Here is a 26,988-nt window from a genome sequence, read left to right on the forward strand (position 1 = left end):
CCCAGAGGCCCCAGTCACTTTTATTTTCTTAATTTTATTGATGTTTCCTAAAATCTCCACATCAAGCATCTTATTTCTGCGATAAGAATTTAACTTTTTTTTTTTTTTTTTTTTAAAGCATGTGAGCTTTTGAGACTGGGACAAACAGGCACTTTAGCTCATGGTCTCACCTAGGATCCAACCTCTAGCAGAGTCACTAATTAAGGATCAGCTCCTTCTCTGCGGAACCTTCTCTGGAGAGCAGGGAACCTCTCTGTGCCCCCCTGTTCCTCCCCATCCCTGCTGCCTGGACCAGGGCCTGGTTCAGTAAACCCTTGTTGAACTGAGGTTCTCAACTGTGATCCTAATTCCCCTTCATTGCCCCCTCTGGGCTGACATCCCGGCCTTGATCTCAATCACCATGGAAATGGTTTCTTTCCTAGCCGCGTCCCTGGGGGGTAATGAGTTTTGCCTTCTCCGGGTTAACTGGCATTTCCTCGGCTACATCAGGCCCAGAGTTCTTGCTCAAGGGCTCAGCTTTGGAATAGTGGCCTATGCCCCGGCCCCAGGACTGACAAGGGTCGTAACCACTCAATAGCAATGACATCAAATAAAATTAAAAACAAAAACAAACAAACAAAAAAAAAAACCCAGGGACGCCTAGGTGGTTCAATAGGTGAGCGACTGACTCTTGGTTTCAGCTCAGGTCATGATCTTGTGGTTCCTGAGCCTGAGCCCTGCATCCGCCTCTGTGCCTCGAAGCCCGCTTGGGATTCTGTCTCCCTCTCTCTCTGCCCCTCCCCCTGCTCGTGTTCACGCTTTCTAAATAAATAAATATTTCAAAACAAGCGACGACCCTAGTTGCAACAGTGTCCGACTCACAAGACTTCAGGTATCGGGTTGGTCTCTTTTCTTATCCCTACGTACAGGTGACGGATCAGACTCAGAGAGAACTACTGAGTGACCTTTCCAAGGCCACACAGCTAGCAAGCGGCAGGGAAGAGATGCAGGCCCATGTCCCTCCAGCTCCGGAGTCTGACTTCGCCATCACTGCCCTGCACCGCTTCTAGGAATAAATGCTGAAAAAAAAAAAAAAAACAAATTTGTTGACGCTCTCTGGGTGCTCACTGGATAGCAGGTGCCCCACGATGTCCGTATCAACTTATTTAGTCCCCCTAACAGCCCATTTTACAGAGGAGATAACCAAGAGGAGCAGTCCAAACAGACTGCCAAGGCCCACGGCGAGGAAGTGCAAGGTCTGGATTTGAAGCCAGGAGCCGGGGGCCGAACACCATCCGTCATACACAGATACAGCACGTTATGTCTCTGAATGTGCAGGATGGAAGGACGAGCTCAGGGACGAAGCCACTGGGACTGAGACCCGACCACCGTACTCCTCACGGCCCCCTCTTCAAAGGAAGGGCTCGGACGGAACAATTTCCATGGTCCTCCCAGCCCCGGAAGGAGCTTCTGCGCTTGCTGCCTCGGTTTCCCCACCTGTCATGCCGGGGAATGGGATCTACATACTCTCTTGGGCCCTTCCCAGGTCCACAGGCCCTAGATTTCACCTGCTGAACCCCCCCCCCCACCAGGAGCGCCCCGGAGACTGGTATTTCATTCAGCCGGTTCTTTCCGAAGAAGAGAAACCCCATTTTCTCCAAACCCTCGATCTGCCCACGTGTGCACCTCCGTGGATTGCTGTGGTGACCACCACCTGGGGGACACTTCGCCCCACCTTAGGGGTCGCTCCCTTCTCTCTGGGTGGGGGTGACTCCTGCAGAACCCAGGTGGCCGGTTCTGCAGATTCTCGGGGGGGGGTGCGCACAGGCTGGGTGCAGAGGCCCAGGAAGGGCACGCGGAAGGCCTCCCCCCCTCCCGCCCCTCTCCCCGGGCTTATTATTTTTGTTGGTCTGACATTACCACCGTGCAGGGATGGCAGGGAGGACAGAGGGCCAGGTCTCCAAGCGGCTGTCCCCGGGGAGACACCTGCGGTATCTGGAGGGCTTTCCTTGAAAAACCAACCAAGAGCAGAGACCCCAGCCTGCGGCTCTCTTACCCTGTCACCCATCTGTCAGCCTGGCTGTGGTCTGGCTGTCTGTCCTCTGGGCGTCAAGTAGGAATTCTGGAGGGAAACTCTTTCCTATCGGCTTGATTTTCCCCCGGGGAGGGCCTGGAGCATCCCGGAGGTGGGCTACGAGGCGTGTGTATTGGGGGCCGCCCGCGCCTACACCCCAGAAGCTTGAGAACGTGCTGCTTTCTGGGTCTCCCGCCAGGTGGAGTGAACAGGACGGACCCCGGGTTCTTCCCAGAAGATTAGGAACCGCGTTGGGGTGCACAGTGTGGGGGTGTGGGGGGGGGTGATGAGGGTGGAGTTGGGAGTTGGCCCTGCCCCCCTCAGCTGTCTCAGAGTCGCCCCCCTCCACCCGAGGAGGACTTTGTGAATGGAGGCGGGGGGGGGGGGATTTACAACCCCCCCCCCCGCCCACCGCCACGAACACTGAACTTTCCCACTCCTTACATTGTGGGTGGGGAGGGCGCGGGGAGGACACCCCTTCCCCCCCTCCCCTCCCCCTCCCTCCCCCCCGCCGGACTCGGCGCAGGACCCCCTCCCTCCCCGCAGCCGCAGGGTGGGGGCGGGCGAGGCGCGGCGCGGGGAGGAGGAGGAGGAGGAGGCGAGGCAGGGGCGAGGTCTGCTTCAAGAAGGGGCGTGCGGCCGGAGGAGCTCGCGTTTTAGCAACTTGGAGAGCGCGAGGCGGCGGAGGGGAGGGAGAAAGTTTGCTTCCCCGACGTCAGCGCCGGGCGGGCCGCGGCGGCCGGGGGGCGAGCAGGCGGCGGGGAGCGGGGCCGAGCGCGGGGCGGCCGCGGGGCGCGCTCGCTCCGACCCGCGCCTGCCACCCGCGCCGGCGACCCCGGGGCCCTGGCGGGCATGGACAGCGCGGCCGCCGCCGCCGCCGCCGCCGCCGCCTTCGCCCTGGACAAGCCGCCGCTGGGCCCGGGGCCGCCGCCGCCGCCGCCGCCGCCGCCGCCCGCGCTGGGGCCCGGCGACTGCGCCCAGGCGCGCAAGAACTTCACGGTGAGCCACCTCCTGGACCTGGAGGAGGTGGCGGCGGCCGGGCGGCTGGCGGCGCGCCCCGCGGCCCGGGCCGAGGCGCGGGAGGGCGCGGCGCGGGAGCCGTCCGGGGGCAGCAGCGGCAGCGAGGCGGCGCCGCAGGACGGTGAGTGCGGGCGGGGCGGGGGCGGGGGCGGGGGGTGGGGGGTGGGGAGCCCGGGCGGAGGGGGGGGGCGGCCGGGGCCCGGGGCGGGGGCGGGGGGGGGCGTGGGAACGGAAGCGCGGGGTCCGCGGGGGCGCGCGCTCCGCGGGGTCCGGGACGGGAGGGAGTCGGGGCGCGGACGCGGCGCGGGACCCGCCGGGGGTGCGGCTGCCGGGTGGGGGCCGTCGGTCTGCGATCGGGCGGGCTGCGGGGACCGGGGCTCTGGACCCGGGGAGGGGCTCGGCCGCCCTCGGCCACGGCCGCCGCCGCAGGTCGTGGGAACGGCCGGGACGTGTGCCGCCTTGGTGCCCGGCCCGGTGTGGGGGGGGGGAGGGGGGTGGGCAGCTCTCGCGGCCGCCCCGCCAGGTCGCCCGGGAAGTGGGTGCGATCACTGCCAAGTCACAGCCGGGGAGACCGAGGCTTCCGAGGGGCAGGGCAGCCGGGTCACACGCCTGGGTTTCAGAGGCCGCCCCGCTTCCTCCTGTCCCACCCCAGCTGCGGCTAGGTCTTAAGATGGGCTCCTTGGCGGGGGTGGGGATGCCTGCCCCCCCCCAACCCCACCCCCAGTTTACCCCACCGGCGGCTTCCTAGATGGACTGGCCCAACCCTAAGGAGCCAGCGAGGCCTCTCTCCTCTGCCGAGGTTAAAGGTCATCAGGAAAGGGCTTTAAAAACAAACAACCCACCCAAGTGGCTTTTTTCAGAAAGTCGTACTGGATCACTGGGGCCTGAGCCCTGGGTGAGACCGGGAGGGGTGGGGAGGGAGAGATGGAGATACAGCCAAGGTGCCTGGCCCTGGACGTTTCTCGTGGGAGCTGAGGAAGGACGGGAGTCCCCACGGCTGTCCTACAACCTGTAGAGTAGCCAGGGTGGCTGAGACCACAGCCAGGTCCCCTAGCTCTGGGGAGCCAGCTGGCCTGCTAGAAGCTCTGGGCCCCTTTAAGAGCCCTTCCCACCCCCTCCTGGGGACCCCCACTTCCTGCACCAGCCTCCAGGTCTCAGGGGAGTTGTGCCCCCCCCCGCCCCCCTGGCTGGCTACATGCCCTGCTTTTCAGATGAGAGGAGGTGCAGGGGGCACCGAGGTGACTCCAGCCTCGCCTGAGACCTTGTCCAGGAGCACGTGTGTACGTGAGGCATGCCTGACTCCCAGCGGCACCTCACAGAGCACCCAGCTGGTGCCAGCCGCGTCTGGCCGCTGCTGGCTCCCTCCCGGGGGCGTCCACTGGCCCGCCAGCCACAGCCTTCCGGCATCTCTCTGCACCCTCCAGGGTGAGCACAAAGCAGGCCGACCCACCCGCGGGAGCTGGGGTTTCCCTGATGGAAAAGTGGAAGCCAGGTGTCTGGTTTGGGCCGGGGGCAAAGTGGGCGCCTTCTGGTGCAAGAGGAGAGGGGCTCTGCCAGCCTGAGTTCGTTGCAGGACCCCAGGGCTCCTGGGAGGAGTGGCTGGCTCTGAGCTGGCTTCCCCTAAGAGGAGAGGAGAGGTCTCTGATTTTACCTGAACGAATGGGGGACCCCCGCTGGGGGTGGGGAGAGAAGGAGGAGCAAATTGAAGGTGAAGCCCAGAAGGAAGGGCCAAAAGGAAGGACAGGAGAGAAGAGAGGGGCGCAGAAGTGGCCGCGAGAAGGAAGGAGGCACGGGCTTCCTGCCCTCGAGACCTGGCCAGGGGCTGGGTGCCTGTTTCCAGCCCAGCCGTGGGGAGAGACGGTGGAAGGCATCGCCGCTGTTGGGACACAGCATAGGTTTCCCAAACGCAGGGTTTTTCTGGGGGTGTCCCAGAACTCCTTGTGTCAGCTGCAGACACAAGTGCCTGGACAGGGCCGCTGGCAGCCCCCAGGGAGCTCAGTGGGTAGGGGGCCTCCCCAGCACCCCCCTGCCCACCTTAGCCCGGCCACCCTCAGTGAGAGCCCGCGGTGGGGGGGGGGCTCTCCTTTCTTAGATGGGGCTTCCGCACCCTGGGGGCACCAAGGCCCTGGGGACAGGGGACGCACTGGGTGTGGGGTCGGGTGGGGTGGGGCAAGAGCGGTGGCAGCGGTCTGGCCCCCAGAGGCGAGCATCTCCCACTCAGCTGTGAAACTGAAACCTGCATGGCCACCGTGGAGGGTTCTTCGGGAAGCTACACGTTTCAGTTTCCAGGCTTCTCTGTGTTGGGGATCCCATCTTTCCCCCTCACGTGTGGTGTTAAAACGCCCTTTCTTTCATGAACTGGGGATGATAATTGGAGATTGTTTGATTTTAATGTCCTTACTTGGCAAAATTAAAAGGAGGTAACCCTATACTCATTCCTTAGATTGGAAGCAAATCGCTAGTCCATGAAATCCAAATGTTTTATATAGAGTCAAGCGTCTCCCCAGGGCCAACTGGGCGCATTCCAGGGGTGCCCGCTGCGGGCAGAGTTCCCCCCGGAGAGGCAGGCGGGACGCAGGGGGGGAGGGGACACTGTATGGCTGTCCCCCTGGCCCGTGAGACTCCCTCGGCTTGCTCTCTGCGTCTGGGCCTGCAGAGAGAGGGCAGAGGCCGGCCGCTCTGTTCTTTTTCCATTTCCTTCCCTCCTCAGGCAGGTGCCCCCTCCCACTGCCACTCACTGTGGATTCCCGAGTCTCGAAGTCTCCAAAGTGGGGGAGAAGGAACCTTCCCTCCTGGGATCTCGGGGAACCCAGCCTGCATCACGAGACCCCTTTCCTAAATAGGCAACCAGACCTTAGGGTGTCGGGACTCTAGACCCCAGGCCAGCAGGCACGGGGCCCTGGGCTGTGACTTTGTCCCCCAGTCCTGGGCCCGCCTGGAGCCCTGGCGCCTCGCCGAAGATTTGCCCATGCTCAGAAGTGGGTTTTCCTGTGGCTTCTGGAGCTGTTTCTGGGTCCAAAGAAAACAACTGACACCAAAGAGAGATGTTCCCCCCCCCATTAAAAATTAAGGGCTAATGGAGAAACTCATGAGTTAGAAAATTGATACATTTTCAGTCTGCCAGGAGAGCAGGCTCAAAATTAAAAAAAAATTTTTTTTTCTTCTCTTTTGTTTTCACAAAGCCACCAGTAGATGTAGCCGAGCCTCGCCAGTGATTTTCCCAGAGCAGGCGTCCCCGGAACTGGCCGGGAAGGCTGTGGCTTTGCTGGTGACTCAGAGCAAAGCAGGGTCTCGTGTCCCTCCCAAATCAAACGCTGAGGTCTGCGCCGGGCGCTGAGCTATGCCAAGCACGTTAGGAAAATAAACCCTCGTTTGCTGTCTTTGCAGTGACTTACAACAAAAGAAACCACATTAATAACTGAGATTTTCTTTAAAGCATTCCCTCCTGTGGGCAGGGCGGAAACAGGGATGCGGACACACTGTGAAAATAAACACGGCCCCTGGAGCCAGCCGGGTGAGGCCCCCAGCCTGGGAGCCCTCCCCCCCCCCCAAAGCCATCTGGCTGGTACCTGGTTTGGAGACCTCAGGACCACGAGGGTCCACTGCCCGGAGATTCAGGACAGCCGGGTGCTTGGAGGCTGAGGGCACAGGCTGGGCCGGAGGGTGGGCTGGAGCCCCAGGTGGGGGGTTCTGGGCTCCCTCAGCCACATCTGCTAATGGGGGGCCAGGAGGCCAAGGGTGAACCTGGTTTAGGGTGGGGGCCTGCCCCTTCCCCGGAGTAGTGGACCTGAAGGGACCCCTGAGTTCTAGAGACTGGCCGACCTGCCTTCAATTCTTAAAACTTTTATTGTAGCGAAATGTATCCAAGATTCAGCCCTTTAGCCATTCAGGGGCGCTCAGCGCATTCACGCCGTTGTTCAGCCGCCAACTGCTGCCCGTCCCCAGAACTTTCTCAGCGTCCCAGACCGAGATTCTGCCCCCTTGAAACACTGACTCCCCACCCCCCACTCTCCTCTCTGTCTCTCTGAATCTGACAACTCTAGGGACCTCACGTAAGCGGGAGCTTACGACGTTCGCCCTTTTGTGACACTTAGCAGGATGTCTTCTGGGTACGTCCATGTCGTAGGCGTGGGTCAGAATCTCCTTTCTTTTTACGGCTGAGCAGTATTTCGCTGAGTGCGTGTGCGTGTGTGTGTGTGTGTGTGTGCGCGCGCTCGCACGTGCCACGTTTTGACCATCCGTTCATGTGTCGGTGGACACGTGGATGTTTTCCACCTTTTGGCTGTCGTGACAAATGCTGCTGTGAGTACGGTGTGCAAATACCTTTTCAAATCCCTGCTTTCCTTTCCTTTTTTTTTAACGTTTATGTATTTATTCTGAAAGAGAGATAGAGAGTGAGCAGGGGAGGGGCAGAGAGAGAGGGAGAGAGAATCCCAGGCAGGCTCCGTGCTCTTGGTGCAGAGCCCGACCCGGGGCTCGAACTCACGAAGCCGTGAGATCATGACCTGAGCCGAAACCAAGAGTCGATCGCCCAACCAACTGAGCCCCCCGGGGGGCCTAGAGCCTACCCTTCTTCCCTCTGGCCTTCCTTTCCTGGCATCCATTTCAAGGGGGTCCTGGGGGGTGGGAGGGCGGGGGCAGAGCCGTCTGCAGTGGGAGCCCTGGCTTTTGCTGCCCCCTCCGTGTGTGACCTTGGGCATGTCACATCCCTTCTCTGGGCTCAGTTCCCACCTGAAAGGGGGAGGCAGTGCCCAGATGTTGGAGGGGCCCCTCCCGCCTTTCATCGTGATTTGATCCAGGCTGAGAAAACGCGCAGGAACGTGGAGTCTCTGGGGTCTGGATCCTGGCAGGGCCTGGTGAGAGCAGCCCCCCAGCCTATGCCCCGGGTAGGGAGAGAGGAGGGTGAGCGAGATGCTGAAGAGCCAGGCCTAGAAGCTGGGAGCCCAGGGGAATCCAGTTTGAGAACTGCTGGGTCGGCCGGGCTGGCGGGAGGGGCGCGTCTCTGGCTTTTTGTCAGTGGGGTGGGCACTCCCTGTTTAGTTCATTGTCCTCTAGGTTCCAGGGTCGTCTTGGTCCTCTAGTAAATCATCTGCCTGGAGCTTGGGGTATGGCACGGGACCCTCGGACCCGCTAGCACCCCGTAAGGGCAGAAGCTCAACAGGGCCCGAGAGGTCGTTGTTCCCTCACGGAAGATTCTGGAAAAGTAGTTTTGGAGCAGTGGTGAGAATGCCTGTTTGCACACCACACTTGAGGCCCTGAAGGCATTGCCAAAGACGACAGGGGGAGAACGGACCTGATGTCCCTGTAGGTGCGGGGCGCCCTGAGTGGGTGCGGGAGGCAGCACATAGTAGGTTCTCAATAAAGGGCCTCCATGGCAGCTCACTGGGATGCCCACGCCTGCCCTGGGAATCAGGCAGGGCTAGTGATTTACCATCCGTATTTTGAGGGGGCCCAGAGAGGCAAAGCAACCTGCCCAAGGCCTCCCAGCTGGGAAGGGAGGGGCGGGATTTGTTTGGGGAACTAAAGGGATGGAGAGGTGGGAAGGGCTAGGCCTTGAGGGCTGCACAGAGTGGGGCTGTGGGGGTAGGCCCTGTGCCGTGTTCAGGGTTTCTAAACTTCTGAAGACAAAGGAGGGTTTCCAGTGGCTCGTCCTAGGCGGGGACGTGGGGTCAAATGGGGTGAGGCAAAACCTGAGGGGCGGTCGTGGTGTCTAAGACCCAAAGGACAGTGGCTGACCCCCGATGGAAATGAATCTTGGGGGGTGATTAACGGGGAGCCGGCGGGTCCCCTGAACACATCCGACACACGGCACGTCAGGGTCGGGACCTGGCCTGGGGTTGCCCTGGAGTTGGAGTGAGAAGTCGGTTGCGGGAGTAGAGAGAGGGGACGTGCCGGTGAGGCCGTGACCGTGGCCAGCGGCCCTGAGAGGCACGTTCGCTGAGTGCTCACCGCGTGCCAGCCAGGGCTCTACCCGCCTCACCCCTGTTGTCTCCCCACCAACCACGGAAGTGGGTCTTTTTAGTACCCCCAATCTTTTTTTAAATGTTTATTTGTGAGAGAGAGTGCGCATGGGAGAGGGGCAGAGAGAGAGAGAGAGGGAGACACAGAATCCGAAGCAGGTGCCAGGCTCCGAGCCGGCAGCCCAGAGCCCGACGCGGGGCTCGAACCCACAAACCGTGAGATCGTGACCTGAGCCGAAGTCGGACATTGAACCAACAGAGCCACCCAGGCGGCCCCCCATCCCCATTTTACACGAGGGAGATGAGCCACTCGCCAAGTCACAGCTTCCCGTGAAGCTTCCCAGGTCTGTCCAGTTCTGAAGGCCCTGTTCTCCACCACTGCCTAAAGCCATCCCCGGAGCCCCCAGAACGCGGGCTGGTCCAGCCGGGGATGGCCACTCCCAGGCCGCACTCAGGGGGCATGAGGCAGCCTGTGGAGGGGTCTTTTCAGCAGCCCGGCCTGGGGGAGACGAGCAATCCTGGCAGTGTTGGGGGGCCGCCCAGCTTGGGAGGTTTGGGAAGGTGTGAGCCTAGTGGGGGACCCTCTCCTGCCCAGAAACATCCAGAATGGCCTATCCCACCCTCCGCAGGCCTATCTCCAGCCTCCCGGACACAGGAGAGCAGTGGAGGGTCCTTGACTCTGAGGAACATCAATAGGACGGCCCCCTTTCCTAGTTGACCGCAGCTCCCATACTCATTCATTCATTCATTCATTCCACAGTCGTTTTCTGAGTGCCCACTGTGTGTCAGGCCTCGAGCCCCTACCACCCGCCCAGGCTTTTGGATTAGAGCCCAGTGAGCTTAGAGGCACTGGCCCAGAGCGGCCGGTTGTACAAGTTGCCCAGAAACCCATTTACTCGTGACAGGACCGTCCGGTTGCCTCCGTTGCCTCCGTTTCAGACACAGAGACGCCCCCCCCCCCCCGCCCTGCACACACACACTCGCACCCACAAACCCTCTCACGCCCACCCACACTCGCGTCCGTACACACAAGCCCACTCGTTCGCACACACCCCCTCATCGACACACACGAACGTGCGCGCACACACTCACGCCCACAACGCTCACGCCCCTCCGCCAGGGCTCCAGCCTGGCCCCAGCGATCGCGTCCAGGCTCTTAGTGGGCAGGGCGGCCGCAGGCAGCCAGTGAGCAGTGAGCGGCCAGAAGGCTCTGGAACGGGCCAAGGGTTAAGTGCCTTTTGTGAGGTGGTGAGTAGGAGAGCACCGTGGGAGCTTCCTGTTTAGACAGAGGTGGGGAAAGTCATTGCACGGGCTCCCGTGCTGAGCAGACAGGGTGCTCTGGGGGGTAGGCGAGGGCACAGGGGGCAGGGGGCAGGAGGCAGGGTGCTCCCCATCCAGGGCTGCTGCCAGGAAGGAGCTGCGGCCTCCCTGGGAACGTGGGCTTGCTGGCAATGGCAGGGGCAGAGCCCCCACCCCCCCCACCCCGCCCCCAGCCAGAGCCCAGGAGTCGTGGCATCTTAAGATGTCCTGGGAATCAGGTCGCGGAACCACCCAGATGCTGTCACCGCCGCTGGGAGTCTGGCCCCTTGCTCTGTGTCCCTTCCACATCTGGGAAGCTGCCTGTCCCCAGCCTGGCTCTGAGGGGCCACCGTGATGACAGGCGCCGTCCACATGGGGTACTTTACAGCCGGCGATATCTTATTGCATCCTAAAAGATGAAGCGGGCTCTGGAAGGCATTATTTTTGGTCCCTCTTTGTGATCCATTCTGCTTTTCTGTGCATGGGAGGGGCAGTTGGGACCTTCCAGTTTGGGGGGCGGTGGGGGACGAGGCGTGACAGAGAAGCCAAGAAGCTCGGACCTGGCGGCCCAGGGGGGGACCGTGGTCTTTGGGGAAGCTCCTTGGTGTGGGGAAAGGGGAGGAGGCCGGGACAGGCACCCCTGGGAGCTTCCGCAGCGGGCCCTGAGCAAAGCGTCTTGGTCGCCTGAGACCCGACCGGGTGAAGGTTTGTCACGTCTGTGACACTGCTGCTCAGGGGGTCGTAGGTGGGGCCCTGGACGTGGCCTGTCGCTGGTCTGAGGGGGTTTGGACCCAGCTGTGGGTCAACATGTGGCCCCAGAAAGACGCACCTGGGCAGCCGGTTGAAAGGCATGTTCCTGGGCTCTACCCCAGCCCGTGGAATGGTGCTCCGTGGGCCCGGGCACCTGCATTTAACAGGTTCCCACACACTTCTACGTGCATTAGGGGGTGCACGTTAGAGTGGCGGGCACCACCGAACCCTCAAAACCCCCTCCCGGCGTCCCGCCCGCCCGCGGCTCTCCCTCGCGGGGGTGGGTCCCCGGGGGGCCCCAGGAGGGCGGCCACCTGGCCCCCCCCCCATCCCACCTCCCGGTCCATCCTCCCCTCCTGCCGTGGGCACAGACATCTCCACGCCAGAGATGGCGTTATTAAAAGTGACATTTAACCAGAGCTGGAATTAACCACGCGGATGGCTGCAAACCTCGGAATCAAAGCGCGAGCCGCCGGGCGCGCCTGGCAGGGGTCTGGGCCTCTCCGCCGCCAGAGCTCCGCGCCCCGGCCTCCCATATAAAACCCCCGCGGAACGCCGAGGTCTTGAAAGCCAGTGCACCTCTTTTCATTAGACTAACAAATAACACGTAACAGAAAACATCTGTTAACAGCAGCCCCTAATGTTCTCAAGATGCTGTTGCGGGCGGCCGGTCCAGCCAGCGGGCAGCCAGGCCGATCAGGGCTCGGGTTCTGGCCGCCCCCCTCCCCAGGGGGGGTCGCAGGGCCCTCGGGGGAGCCGGGCACCCGTCCCCCGTCTCTCCTGGGCCCCTGCACCCTGTGCGGCCCGGGGGATTCCTTCTCCGCCTTTCCTTCCTCTGACTCTCTCCCTGTTGATGAGAAGCAGTCATCCGAAGGTGTGTTTGCAGGGGTGGGGGGTGGACAGTGCAGCGGGGTCCTCCCCCCCACCCCCCGCCAGCCGTGTGGCCTCGGCACGTTTCACAGATCTGGGGAAACACGAGAGCTGGCTGGCGGGGGATACGTGGCGTGAGGTGGCCAGCAAGGGTGTCGGCTGCTTTGATTACCGTCGGGGAAACGGAGGCTCCGAGGGGTCAAGCGACTAGCCTGGGGTTACACAGGGGGCGGAGAAGCGAGGCCCGAGACAGCACAGGCCGGCCCTGCCCTCGCGGAGGCCCCACGTCCCCTCAGAGTCCCCACCACTAACCGCACGGGCCCGGAAGGCAGAGGGGCCTGTGGATGCCCAGACGGAGGCCGGGAGACCTGAGCGCCACCCCCCTCCCGGGACCCGGAGCATCATCTTCTGGCCGCTTCCCAGACCGAGGGAGGGCCGTCCGGGAAAACAGCCCAACGGTGGGAGAAGAGACAGATTGGCACTTTGTCCCCTGTTTCCCGTCATGGTGAAGCTACAGAAAACAGGTCTTCTCGTCGTCCCCCGAAGAGACCGTTAAGCCCCAGCCCTCCCCGCCCCTCTCTAAGATATGCCTTGCTTTGGGGTTGCAAGGTGACGGGCTGGGGCGCGTTAATTTGCCCGTTCATTCAGGGCACACGTGGTGTTGTTCCGAGACGTTGTGCGGGGAGAAAACACCAGGGGGACGGGGGAGCCCTGGTCCCTCACCGGGGAGGGGAGCGCGAAGGCAGGGTCGCGGCCTGCGGTCTCAGCCGGCCGTCCCCACCTGCCTGGCTCAGCACAGCACTTCACGTGCAGCCCGCTGCTGAATTCTCTCAGCGGCCTTAGGAGGGCAGGGGAGCATTATCCCCATCTTGCAGATGAGGAAACTGAGGCTCAGAAAGGCAGAGCGAGGTGGCCCAAAGCCGCTGAGGAAATGTGCGGTGATCCCCAGAGCTTAGGGACAAGGCTGGTCACCCCCTGCCGGGCCCCCAGGTGGCCAAGGAGTCAAAGGGTCCTCTCGCTGCAAGCAGCCCTGACATGGAGGGACTGTGTCTCCCATCTTCCTGGTTCTCACCTGGAAACCTCTGCAGTGCCCCTGAGGAGGGCGCTGCTTTTCCAGGGACACCCTTGTGCAGAGCCTCGCCCCCAGCGGTCAGGCAGGGGGACTCCGGACTGTGCTGCGACGCAGGGGCTGGGGCCGGGGGCCCGGGTCGGGGGGGGCCAGGAAGGGACCCCAGCCTTTGGGAATCTCGTGTTTCCCAGACACGTCGTGTTTTCCCCGGGAAGGCCGGCCCCTCCCCCAGAGCCGTCTGCCCTGCCATCACAACCCCAGGCTGACCCCCAGGCAGGGCGAGTGTCAGGGCTCGAAGCGGGAAATTGCTAGAGACAAGAAGTAAAATTGGACTGCTCTGGTTTCACTGGGAAGGGAAGAGGAAAAGGCGAAGATCTAACGTGGCCGAAAGCGAGGTCGCTGTTGAAAGGCGATCGTTGCTGTTGCCGTGAACTCGAGTCCGGGCCGAGCAGAGCTCCCAAGAGGGCGGCCTTTTCGAGGGGCTGATTTCTCTCTCAAGGGAGGAAGAGAATGGGGGAGGCATCCCGTGAACGCTTCCCTCCCTCCTTCCACAAATATTTGTCGAGCACCTACTCCATGTCGGGCGGTGGGCTAGGTCCTGGGGTCCCAGCGGGATCAAGGGAAGTGTGGTCCCCGCCACGAAGATGTCCTGGCTGCCCTGAGGACAGATAAAGGGGCCCCCTACCTGGCCTGGAGGTTCTGGGAAGGCTTCCTGGAGGAGGCGGAATTTCAGACTGTACCTAAAGGATGAGTGGAGTTAGCCAGAAGAAGAGGTGGGGGAAGGGTGTCTCGGGTGGCGGGAATAGCAGATACAGAGGCTCAGAGGTAGGAAAGAGATCGGCTGTTCCAGGAGCAGAGGGGTGTGAGGGAGCCCCGTGGCGGTGGGCCAGCGAGCAAGGCCTGACCCAAGACCCGCCGTTTTTTGTATGAGGAGCGGTGAGAACGCTTCCTGCTCGTCTGTGGGTGCCTGGAGTATCCAGAGCACCCAGGGCCTCCCCAGGAGCTCTCCTGGTGAGCCAGTGAGCCTGTCGTGTGGGATATGAGCGGCTCACTTGGGAACAGCAGGTGGCCTGGCTGCCCAGAGCGCCCAGGGTGCCCCTGTCTCCAAAGGAGCTGACCACAAGCCCTAACTGGCTGCCCAGGGCCCAGTCACTCCGAGATCTGGGATCCCGAGTCGGGGAGGAGAGACTTTGCAACAATCCTGAGATCGAAGCTTCATCCGCGGGTCCGTTAACAAGGCGAAAGGTCGGCCCAGGCCGTCCAGCCGCAAATCCCTGGAAGGACGGAGGGGACCTGGGGTGCTCGTGGCTGGGTCGGGGCAGTGGGGCCGGCTGATTTGTGGGCATGTTCATGTTCATCACGATCATCCACCAGTCCGGACCATCTATCGTGCACCTGCTGTTTGCTCAACCCTCCGTGGTTCCTCTCATCAATCCCTCCCGGAGACTCTAGGAGGAAGGTAGTCTTCTGGCCCTGTTTTCCAGACGGGGAGGCTGAGGCCCAGAAAGATGAGCTATGTACTGAGGACACGGGGGTCCCGGGTCTGAGGCCCTTGCTCTCAGCATGTTTCTCAGCCTGGCTGGCCCAGGGCCCCTGGGGCTGTGCTCACTCCGACCTCGTCCAGCCTCTCCAGACTTTGCTTATGGGAGAGAACAGAGGCTCCAGCTCGACCCTGGGACAGGGACAGCCTCCCTGGACCCCTGTGTGGCTCCATGGCGACACCGGCATAGAAACAGACAGCTGGTCCCAGTGGCTCCCCTGCCTTGTCAGGGGCCGGACATGTCGCTGGTGGGGTCTGGCCTGGCTGTGGGATTCTGGCCCCAGCCTCACCCCCCGATCTCTGACGATCTTGGGAAAGTGCCTTCTTTCCCTGAGCCTCATGTTCTGCGTCTGCAAAATGGGCATAACGATAGCAGCCGGAGCTTGGATTGTTCTGAGGAGTTGGTGAAATCAAGCAGCTCGGGGCTCAGTGCTCTGCCCCCCTGGCCAATTTGTTTTCGCGTTCGCTCTCTCTGCCGCGTGGGAGGAGGAAGCAGCCCAGTTTAGGACTCCCAAGCCCTCCCACAGATGGAGAAACCAAGGAGGGAGAAGTTTCCCGAGGCCCCACGGGAAAAAGAGCTGAGATCAGGAACAGAGTTCTGGGTCCCAGGAGCTGGCTCTGGCGGCCTTTGCTGGGATCTAACTATGCTTTCCAAAGAGGGGACAGATTATCCAGCTCTGGGTGCCCCCCCCAACACACCCGCAGGACCCAAGCCCCACTGCCCCTGCCCAGCCCTGCCTGGTGACCTGGGGTCCTCTCTCTGGAAGGACGGCATGGATTTGCTGCAGCCCCAGCCTGGCTGATACGGACTGCTTGTTCCCGTGCAGAGCGAGCCTCTTGCTTTATTTCCCGTGGCCCATATTGTATATATACGTATAATTTCATGACAAATGCCGTCTATAAAACACAACGCAAGTATGTTTATAATGTGGCATTTGAGGTTAAAAATTCAAATGAGAGATCAATTGCCACTTCTGAAGGTCTGTGCATAAAATGGCTCAGGGAGGAAGGCTGAGATATTCAGATATGCTCCCTCAGGGATTACGGATGGGTTCTTGCCACATATCTAGAACAGGTGTGTGTGTGTGTGCGTGCGTGTGTGTGTGTGTGTGCGCGTGCGCACACACACACACACACGCACGCACACACACACACTCTCAACTGATCCGAGGGCTCCAGCAGAGCTGGGTTAGACACGGTGTTTGCCTTCGTGGGAAAGCTGATCTCGATGCGGGCTCCTTTCTCTGTTCAGGACCCCAGTTTCCTGCTGCCCACCGGAAGCAAGTTCTGTGATGATCAGGCACCCCCAAGTTCATGGGGGCAGATGGCAGGGGGAAATTCACAGAGCTTGGGGGACCAAGAAAAGAAGGTACCAGATTTACGTCTGCCGGCTGCCAGCTCTCAGCTTCTCCCTAAACCCTCTCCTCCCTCCACCCCTGAAAAACCAGACCCGGATGGAAATCTAAGTGAAGAGTGGGTCCGTGGACAGGGCAGACGGCATGGGAGGGAGCCCCAGTCAGGGAGGAGGGAGGAGAGCTGGGCCAGTCCCATTCCAAAGGGGCCGGAGGCGGGGTGCGTCTCCTTCGGCACCCAGGGGTCAACCCGGAGCCCCCACAGAAGAGCCTCAGGGTTCTGGAGAGTTCCATAGTAGCTTCTTGGGCTCAGCGGATCGTGAAGAATGTTCGCTGCTTTCTTCAAACCGGTGTCCTCTGCACGGCAGATTTTCGTCTCTACCTTCCCCCCGGTGCAGGCAGGTCTCTGACATGCATGCCCCCCCCCACCCCCGTCAGGAAGGCAGAAGTTCTGAGGAGTTCGTAGCCAAGCCTGCAGCCTGGTGGCCTCCTTGTGTGTCCAAAGGGCCCCAGGGAGAGGAGGTCCAGAGTGGGGGCCAGTGAGTCCGACCAACCCCAGACGGCTCTCTGGGGCGAAGGGCTTTCCCTTTCGGGCCTCAGTTTCTCCATCCACAAAGTGGGGATAGTGACAAGTGGGTTGTGGGGACGCAGAGTTGGGAAGCGCTTAGGCTGTGCTCCATCATTACTGCCATTGCTGTAATTAGCGTCTCACATGCGGGGCCCTGAGAGAATGGGAGGAGGAACCCGCCCCACCCCGGCATCTGCCGGTCCCTAGGGTCCCTCTTCTCCCCAGCAAGGGACAGAAACTGTCGCAGCCCAGACTAGCTCCATAGTAAGGCAACAGCTCTCTGCCCACCCCGAGCCCCACCGTGGGCAGGGCAGGGGGAGTCGGGGCTCGTCTGTTCCCCTTGTCTGCTGGCCCTGGCAGGGGCGGGAGAGGAGGGGACATGCAAACAACAGGCCGAGGTCTCCGCGGTGGGCACCCCACCCCCCCAGGCCGCTCCTGGCCCTGCTCTGGCGAGCCATCAACCTCGCTCCTTTGGGTGACGTCACTGTCCACAGAGAGCCCCTGCGGGGACCCCCTTCATAAGAGTGACAAATCACCCCCCCACCAGAGGAAGCTGTCACCCAGGCCTAAGCCCAGGGCACACATCCCCCCCCGCACCTCCGTCTTTACAGGAGGCTGTCAACACTCCCATTTTACAGGTGAGAAGTGGAGGTTCCTCTACTCAACATATACTTCTTGAGCCCCATGCGATGTGCAGCCACGGGGCAGACATCCAGCCGTCAGCCTTTAGCGGCTTCCAGGTAACGGGAGACAGGCAATTAACTGATAATGACACAGACGGGGAATTGAGTCCAGTGCCAGTAAATTCCGCCGAGTTGAGAAGCACGGGGGGGGGGGGGGGGGCTCCGCGGCTCAGAGACGGGAGTTGCCGTCCCAGGACTGCACAGCCAGCCCCTGGCAGGGGGATCCCTGCCCTCCCCGTGGTGCGAGCTGTGGCTCACGAGAGCCCCTCCGAACAGGCTGCAAAGATCCCGGGCCCACCGTAGCTGGGAGAGGGGTCTGCGACCGCCCACGTGGCAGGGGCAGGGCTACGAGCAGAGGAGGCGGGTTGCCAAAGGCGGGTCCACAGGTCTCTCCGGTGCTGTACTTGGAGGAAGGGGGTTCCCCTCGTGGGGGGGCCCGCCGCCCTCGTGCTGCTAGGCTAGGGATGTAGGTGAGGCTCCAGCAGTGTGCTAGTCAGTGCGGTCACCCACAACGGAGAGAAAACTGGCCCTGAGCGAGGAGCTTAGGCGAAAGCAAGATCGTGATGTGCTGATGTGCGTAACTCAAAAATGCAGGGCGGGACTTCAGGCCCGGCTCCATCCAGGGCTTCAACAATGGAGCGGCCAGCATCGCTCACCCCAGGGTCTTGCTCTGCCAGGACTGGGTCCCTGCCCACGTCCGAACCAATCACAGAGGGGCTTCGTGCCGATTGGCCGAGGGCTGGGCTGTGTGGGTAGAGGCTTCGCCCAAACCCTCTGGGCCAGGACGAAAGGAAGGAGGCCGGTCCTCCAGAGGGGTGCAGCCCGACACAACAGAGCTTGCACTTACAAGGAGGCGTTCCCCAAATAGCACGGGGGGCCTGCTGTGCTTGTTTGGCATGTATTATCTCACCTAATACTCACAGAGGGGCCTTTATGTGCCCGCTTTGGAGACGAGGAAGCCAAGGCTCAGAGAGGTCAAGTAACTTTCCCGAGGTCACCCAGCCCGTGTTTAGAGGAGCTGGACCTCGTGTCTCAACCGTGACCCTCAAAGCAACCAGTGTCTCTCCAGGTGGCACCAGGGCCACCCTTCTGCCGTCCTGTCCCCTTCCAGCAGGACAGGCAGCCGTGTCACTGAGGCCCCGTGCTCCCCCCTCTTGGGGCCGAGTGAGTCCATTTGGCCACGTGGGTCTGTGCAGTGCCTGCAGAATCTGAACACTCTGTGTCCTGGGCTGAAGGCTGGTGGCAGGAAGACACGGAGGTAGCTTCAGAAGGGGGCTGTCACTGCCCTCGCCTGGCAGCTGGGGCTGTCAGGGTCTTGCTGGACATAGGACCCCCTTCCGGTAGCGGTGTCCCCCTCCCATGACAGCAAAGACTCCATGGCAAGTACCCTTTATCCACAGCCGAGAGCGGTGGCGGACTTTGCCTGTCCGGCTGACCTGCCGTCATGTGCGGTCAATGTGCCCTCCCCCATTTGTTAATGACCCTTCCACATTGGATCCTGGAGCCTCTATAGAAAACTCTATCGCAGGGGCGCCTGGGTGGCTCAGTTAAGCGTCAGGCTTCGACTCAGGTCATGATCTCAAGGTTCGTGGGTTCGAGCCCCGCGTCGGGCTCTGTGCTGATGTCTCGGAGCCTGGAGCCTGCTTTCGGATTCTGTGTCTCCCTCTCTCTCTGCCCCTCCCGCATTTGTGCCCTCTCTCTCTCTCTCTCAGAATAAATAAATAAACTTAAAAAAAAAAACTGTATTTCACATCTTTCATTTTCCTGGGCTCTTAAAAAAAGCTCCTGGGCCCTAGACATTGTGGCTCTAAAGGCTAAACGGAGCTGGGCTGTGAGTCATTCATTAATTCATCCGGTGTTTATTGAGCACCTACCTAGCGCCAGGCACCATTGTCAAAGCAGATGACCCTGGACAGGGACAGAGGGAAACAGGCTGGTGCCGTCCCAGGGAGCTTAACCAGTGATGGTGAAGCGGTGGGGGGAGGCAGACAGGTCCCCAAGCTTTTCTGGGCTGGGGAGGGGAGGGTTCCCACGGGAAGTGGTGCCCCAGGTGAGAGGTGAAGACTGGGTTGGGCAAGGTGGAAAAGAGTTCTAGCCAGGCCCCCCGTGGGTCTGGTGGCGGGAGAGGGTCTCGGCAAGATGCTAATGAAATCAGAGCTGCCCAGGTGGGGGCCAGGCCCTGGTTAGGGTAGAATTAAGCAGATGTGCCCAACCTGTGGCGGACTCTTTTCCATATTTGATTGGTGCCGGCTGAGGGACAGCCACCCGCAGCGCAGCCCCCCCCCTGCGGCAGCGGGGGGATTGGGGACATATGATGGGGGTGGGGAGCAGGTTGCTTTCTCAGTCCTGGGAGGCTGCCAGACTCCGAGTGGGCTGCCCTCGGCATTCAAGGATGCTTCGTGGAAGGGAGGGGGCAAAGATGGGCCTCGTGGCTCGGCAGGGAGCTTGGCCTGTACGACTGCCCCCCCTCTGGACCGGTGAGGGGTACAGAGGGCCGGACGCATGCTTGTCAGCCGTGGTGACACCTGCGGGTCCCATATCTCGACCGCCTTCCGGGCATCACCCCACGGAACCCTCACAACAGTCCCTGAGAGGTGTGCTGTGCGCACAGGGAAACTGAGGCGCGGAACGACGAACTGACTTGCCGAGGTGGCAGAACCAGCAGCCTGATTTGCAGGCCGCCTTGGCCGCTGTGCCCGAGCCCATGGAATCATCCTAAGCACCCAGCCAGGATGGCCGTCTTCTTATACCCACCTGAGATGGGAAGCAGGAAGGTAGCACGGCCCAGGAGCTAAGGGCGGGCAGACTCGAGCTCAGATCCCAGCTGGGCAAACTTGGGCGGCCCACGTCAACTCTCCCGGGCTCTTTCCCCTTTCGTAAAGCCAGTCGATGACCGGATCCCCCTTGCACCGTCTCTAAGGGTGGGTGAGAAAGGGCTTCGAGGGCCGGAAGGGTCCCGGGGAGTGAAGGAGGGCTGTTTGAAGAGCCACCCTCCACCCGGGCTCCACGGTGCGGGCACGGACCATGCCTCTCCGCGCCTTCCTGCCCCCACCCCCAGAACCCCCGCGATAGCACACCGCACTCCTGTTTTCTCCAAGAAGCACCACGGACAGCAGCGTGAGGCTCAGCGACTCTGAAGGAGAAAGGGGGGCGAGGGCTCCCGGGTCCATGTGGCTCGCTCTGACTGTTCCGCTGAGGCTCCCCGGGAGGTAGGGACAACGAGGGTCTCGTTGGCGGGAACGTTGCACGTTGCCGTCTGCCGAGAGGCCCGTGGCTTACAGGTGCTGGTCCCGTGGCACCGGGAGACACTCCCACGCTCCTTACCGCACCCCCACCTCCTCTCCAAATCTCTGCCCTTTAAGCTTTCTTGGCTTCTCTGGGCTCCCCGGGCACTCACATCTAGAGCAAAAGCCTGCCCGCTCTGGTCTGAATCCTAACGCTGCCGACCAGCTAGCTGGGTGACCCTGGGCAGGCCCTCCTTTTCCCCGAGCCTTGGCTGCCCCCTCCGTAGAACCCGGGTAAGCGACAGCGTTCGTCTCCCAGGGTGGTGCATTTGGCTCGGTGCCCTGCACGCGAGGGTGGCTCCGCAGATGTCTCCAGAGCCCATCATTTCTCAGTCCCCTGCCTTCTGCCCGGCGCCGTGGGGTTAGCTATCCGAGTTATCGCCGGTGACGATCCATTTTGCAGATGGAGAACTAGGCCCGCTTGGGCTAAGTGGCCTAGTTCTGGGGCTCGACTCCAAGACCATGCATTTGGCGTTGTCTGTGGGTGGTTCTCGACCCTGGCTTGTGTGATAGCCCAAAGCTGTTGAGTCAGACTCTTGAGGGTGGAGGGCTGGGTGCGGCTTGGCATCTTATTATTATTATTTTTTTTAATGTTGATTTATTTTTGAGAGAGAGAGAGATAGAGCACGCACGGGGGAGGGACAGAGAAAGAGAGAGAGGGAGACACGGAATCCGAAGCAGGCTCCAGGCTCTGAGCTGTCAGCACAGAGTCCAATGCGGGGCTCGAACTCACGAACCGTGAGATCGTGACCTGAGCCGAAGGCGGACACCCCACCCCCCAGGGATTGTGCTGAGCACCTACAGCTAGGACCCCCGTTTCAGCTTGCAGCCCCCATCCCTCCCACCTTCCCCAGCCCATCCCCTGCTTCTCTCATGGCCTGTGTTTTGCGGTGTGCGTCCCTCTTTCCCTGAGAATTAGCACGAAACCTGAGTCTTCTCTGGCAGAACTTGTCAGCCCTTTGGGCACACTTTTGAGGGTAATGACTCGCTTTAGAAAGGCCCCCTGTGTTCAGGGCAGGTGATGTTAGACACACAGTTTGCTTCAGGTTGCTGGGAAGGATCTGAACCTTAGTGACCAGGTAAGCAGGATCGGGGGCTTGACAGGGCTGCCCAAGGGCCACAGTTCTGGGGGACAGATACACCTATCACTGTCAACACAATACCTGCTCTCAAAATCCTAAATCGGATGTGCCTGGACCAGGATGTGGGTAACTGGGCCAAACACCTCCCTTGGGTGGGCCAGAAACCGTAGTGGCTCAGGAGTGCCAGCTAGAAAATGTGCAGTATTAGGGGCGCCCGGGTGGCTCAGTCGGTTAAGCGCCCGACTTCCGCTCAGGTCACGATCTCACCGTTTCCGAGTTCGAGCCCCGCGTCGGGCTCTGTGCTAACAGCTGGGAGCCTGGAGCCTTGCTTCCGATTCTGTGTCTCCCTCTCTGTCTCTGCCCCTCCCCCACTCACACTCTGTCTCTCTCTCTTTCTCAAACATAAATTAAAAAAAAATTTTTTTAAAATGTGCAGGATTTTGGAAGCTGATTGTCAAACACAGATGCCATCGGGAGTTCAATTACATAAACTCCCAACTACACAAACTATATTTAAAGCAAGGGCAACATTTACTCCAAACTCCCCTCTTATCATTTTGCTACATTTACTATTATTTATATCCTTGGGGTCATTTGCATGTATGGGATCTGGGCAGCGGGAATAACTAGACTGCCCTGTGCTTCTGCGTGGCTCCTGGTTTTGCCTTCGCTGGTGTTACATTGTAGCTAGAAATTGGTTGTGGTGGAAGCAGTTATACCCCAGAAACTGGCAAACATAAATCAAGGGTCACTGGTTGTGACACGTTTAGGTTGTGACACGTTTAGCAGCATACCACAAGCCATAACTTGAAAAAAAAAAATTGTTTTTGGTTTTCCCTCGAAATAGACTTTATTTTTTTTTAGGGAAGTTTCAGGGTCACAGCAAAGGTGAGCAGGAAGTTCTCATCCCCGTCCCCCGCCCCTCCCACACGGTCGGCCCCAGTGTCAACCTCCTACGTTTGTCTGTCGCAGTTCAGGAACGCACACTGGCACATCATTGGCACCCCGCCCGTAGGCTTTGGACAAATGGATAATGACAGATACCCGCCACTACAGTATCCTACGGAATGGTTTCACTGCCCTAAAAAATCCCGTATTCCACCTGTTTATCCCTCCCCCGGATGCCCACCCCTTTTTCTTGTTTGCATAGTTTTGCCTTTTCCAGAATGTCATACGGTTGGAATCATACAGGGTGTGGCCTTTTCAGATTGACTTCTTTCGCTTAGTAGGATGCATTTAAAGTTCCTTCATTTCTTGGGGCGCCTGGGTGGCTCAGTCGGTTAAGCATCCAACTTCGGCTCAGGTTATGATCTCAAAGTTCATGAGTTCGAGCCCCACGTCGGGCTCTGTGCTGACAGCTCAGAGCCTGGAGCCTGCTTCTGATTCTGTGTCTTCTCTTTGCCCCTCCCCCACTCATGTTCTCTCTCTCTTTCTCTCTCTCTCTCCCTCAAAAATAAATAAGAATTAAAAAATTAAAAAAAAAAAACTTGGGTTGGTTACAATATAATTTTGTAAAAAACTTTTTTCATGGTACGGTCTTAAAAATAATTGTTCTCTCGACGTGAAACTTGGCTTGCCCACATTATTAGCAATGTGATATTCCCGTGCAGTGGGCAGAATATGGTCCCCGTTTTATTTTTTTTAACTTATTTATTTTTTTAGTGTGTATTTCGTTTTGAGGAAGAGAGAGAGAAAGAACGTGAGCGAGGGAGGGGCAGAGAGAGAGAGGGAGAGGAGAATCCCAAGCAGGCTCCGCGCTGTCGGTGAAGAGCCCGATGCGGGGCTTGAACTCACGAACCGTGAGATCTCACGGTTCGTGAGTTCAAGCCCCGAGCCGAAATCAAGAGTCGGGTGCTTCACCGACTGAGCCACCCAGGCACCCCATCCCTATTTTAAATACGTCAAAGGCGGTAGGACGACTTTTCTCGCCGCCACTGGGGCCCTGGACAAGGGCTTGCCTCCTGGAGATGCCAGATTGCCCCTCATTTATTTCCTTAAGGAGGCAGAACCGAACATACGTCTCTTCAAATGCACCTCTGTGAGCCGTGTCACAGATGAGTGTGTCAGGGGCCAAGGGGCAGTGAGATGATGGCCCATGTGACACAACCCTTGAGGTGGAAAGAGCCCCCAGAGGGGAGCAAAACCCACGCCCCCCTCTCTGCCTTTGTCTGGAACTCTCCCCGCGCCCCTGAGCCCACGGTGCCTCCTTCCTGGTCTCTTGTCTTCTGCTTCTGTACGACAAGGACGCTGCAGCCAGGCTGAGGACTGACAGATGCTCGCCTTCCAATCAGACCCCCCTTCCTGAGCCCATGGCAAACAACCAGGGCCCCTCAGGATCTTCCTTAACACAGTGTCCCAAACAGCTGTACCAGGCGATTAGAAGTGGTGTTGGAAGGCGCGTCGGGGTCGCGTGCCTGATTAGTCCCACGCTAACCGGCTGTGTGACCTTGGAGACGCCATTCGTCCTCTCAGATCCTGTGTCTTCATCTGTGTAATGGGTTGATGAGGGTATCTGGTTCCCGGGGTTGCAGATGTGGGGACTCTGGAAAGTCACGGGTGCAGGGGGTCCGGCACACAGGGGTCTCCGTGGAGGGTGGCTGCGGGAGCCCCTTTCGGGGTCACGCGAACTCGTACGGTGTCGGCACACGGCCCCGGTGGTCAAGCAAAGGCCTCAGAGCTGGGCCGGGCCTCTGGCTTGGGAGGTTCAGCGCCCCTCCCCTCCCCAGCCACCCAACCTGGGCACCTGCGGTTGGCATCCTGTCCAGAGGCTTCTGGCTAAGGAAGGAGGGGGTGGGGGGAGGCCACCAGATGGAAGGTCTGGTCACAGACCCCTGTGACCAGAAACTGTCGCAAGCTTCAGTACCAGGAGAAAGAAACCACCTTTAGGGAGTGGCAGCCGCTTCGTAGAATCCCTCCCTCCAAATTCACTGTCATTTGCTCCAGGCTCTATTAGGCCAGGTCGCTTCTTTGGTTCGGTTTTTACACCCGGAACCCCTGTCTGTTAGTCCCGGCCAGTGGCCTGGCCTTCAGTGGCCCCCAGGCCCACTCGGCGTGCCTTACCGTTGTGTGTGGGGGGGGGGGATATCTTACTCTGGGAGGGGGGAATAAGGGCTGGGAGCTGGGTTAGGAGCCCCCAGTTTGCAGGAGCCTCCCCTTCCTGCACCAGGCTGCCCTTCTCCCGGCACCCCGTTCTGGGTGGCGAGGGTGGGGGATGGGGCCCCCCCCAGCCCCGAACTTTAACGTGGGGCTTGGGCTGGAGAGTAAAACCAGACGGGCTTTGGACGCCTGGGCGCATTCGCCAAGGCCGTCGTCGCAGAGCCTATCAGCCTTCGGGCCGGGAACTTTTTAAAAGTGTGGTTTTGTTCTCAAACCCAGAGTTTCTGATGGCCCACGTTAACAAGCCCCCCAAGTGAATTCAGAGGGTATTAATGGGAAAGTTCTGAACAGAACTCCCCCGTGGTATAAGCAGCTCCGGGGGGGGGAAAAAAATGCTCTTCTCCTAGTTTTAAGGGCGAACGTGGCACTTTGATGTGGGTCCGTTTTCTTATAAAGTCCCCTGCGAGGGGGGGGGAAATGCTAAAATTTAACCTGCAGCCAACAAATTACTTGCAATTTGCAAGCACACGTGCTTACCTCTAGGGGCTAAAGGCCGTAGTGTATATGCGTGTGTGTGCGTGTGTGTGTCTAAAGAGAGGGAAACCCGCTTCCACTGGCCGACCCACTTTAACCCGCTCAGATGGAGATCCTTTAAAGATCGTAGCTTCCTTTTTATTTTTAATTTTAATATTTATTCATTTTTGAGAGAGAGAGAGAGAGAAACAGAGCACGAGTGGGGGAGGGACAGAGAGAGAAGGAGACACAGAATCCGAAGCAGGCTCCAGGCTCCGAGCTGTCCGCACAGAGCCCCATGCGGGGCTCGAACTCACGAACTGTGAGATCACGACCTTAGCCGAAGTGGGAGGCTACACCGACTGAGCCACTGGGGGGGGAGGGGGGGGGGCTCACAGCTTCCTTTTAAAGGCAAAACAGACATGGACATGCCGTCTACCCTCGAATAATTAAAAAAAGGCGCTTCCAAAGCGGGGCGGCTTCCTCCGGGGGAGCCGGGGTGGGCCTGAAGCGCACCCCGGGGCTGCAGGGTCGATTTCGGGAGCATTTCGGAATGAGGAGTCGGCTTGGAACCTTGCCGAGGGAAAGAATCCACCCACACTGCTGAGCTGTCCCCCCCCCCCCCCCCGGAAGCCTCACCGCCTCCAGGTGTTGGGGTCGGAGGACCTCAGCCGAAGCCTCAGGGGTTGCAGCTGAGGACAGGCTCTCCTCCGACAAAGGGGGTGTGGGCGCCCCAGGTAAAGGCCGGTGTTGCCTCCGCCGACTGCCAGTGACCTTGGGTTCCGGGTGTGCGCGTGAGGAGTTGAGGAGGCGGCAAAACTGATGCCGAGCCGCCTGGGGGGTGGGGGGGTGGGGGGAGCGGAGTCCTGCGCCCCAGTGGGAGGCCAGCTGGGGTGCCTTCCCGACGGGTAACCTCGGTGCGACCGGCCGCTCCAGCCTCAGTTTCCCGACCGGGAAATGGACGCGCGGTGGCAGCGGCGTCTTCGCAGAGGGTCACGGTGCGCGGAGGTGCGCCCTCGCGGCGCCGCACCCCCGCGCTTGGCCCGGCCGTGCGCGCGGGGGCAAGCGGGCAGCGCCGGTCACCGGCTGGCGGAGGCCGCCGTGAACTCGGGTTCCCGGGACGGGAAAAGGGCGGTCCCGGTTCCAAGCCGGGGACGGAGCGGAGGCTGGGGGGCGGGGGTGGGAGGGAGGCGTCGGAGCCGGAGGGCGGGCGGAGGGAGGGGGAGCGGAGGGGGAGGGCGGGCGCGCCGGCCCCCGCGCGCCCCGCGCCCACCCCTGCGCGCCCGCCCTGCCGCGCGGGCGGCCGCCTCGCACTCCCGCTGAGCGGCTTGGCGGCGGCGGGCGCGGGCCGCGCGGGGCTGGGCGCGCCGATCTATTAACGTCTGTGTGTCTGGGCCGCGGGTCTGCGGCGAGGCAGGCGCCAGGGGCTCGCCTGGAACCAGATGTGCCGCGGCGCCGCTCTGGCCGCCACCGGCGCGGCGCGCTCGCACGCACGGGCTGGCGCGCACATGGCCGGGCGGGGCGGGCGGCGGCGGCTGGCGCGCCGGGCCGGGCACCACCCCCTCCCCCACCCCCGCCCCCGCCCCCGCCCCCCGGGGTTCGGGGTCGACCCCGGCCCCGCGTGTGCGTAAAAGCGACCCCAGCCCCCACCCGCCAGCCGAGCGCCGGTGCGCCCCGCCCGGCCCGGCGGGGAAAGCGACCCCCGGGGCGCGGGGCTTCCCCGGTTGGGGTCCGCCCAGCCCGCTGGCCTCATCCCCGGGAGGGAAGGATGGCCTCTTGGAGAGCCCCACCCCCTCCCCCCAAGGACCGGGGACTCTTCCCGGCCGCCCCCCAAGTTTGTTTTCTCAAG

The 26,988-nt window shown here is 60.9% G+C and overlaps 1 protein-coding gene across 1 annotated transcript in view; it reads left to right on the forward strand.

Annotated features, from left to right (window-relative positions):
- Window positions 1-2,905: 2,905 nt before the first annotated feature.
- The window catches only part of PRRX2 (paired related homeobox 2), a 40,813-nt gene continuing 16,730 nt past the window's right edge, over window positions 2,906-26,988 (forward strand). The window contains exon 1 of the mRNA XM_042965005.1: window positions 2,906-3,194. Within this exon, the coding sequence (XP_042820939.1) occupies window positions 2,906-3,194 (289 nt within the window). The remainder of the gene's footprint in view (window positions 3,195-26,988) is intronic.

Source organism: Panthera tigris, chromosome D4 (assembly GCF_018350195.1).
Source record: "Panthera tigris isolate Pti1 chromosome D4, P.tigris_Pti1_mat1.1, whole genome shotgun sequence".
In the NCBI taxonomy this organism is placed as follows: Eukaryota; Metazoa; Chordata; class Mammalia; order Carnivora; family Felidae; genus Panthera; species Panthera tigris.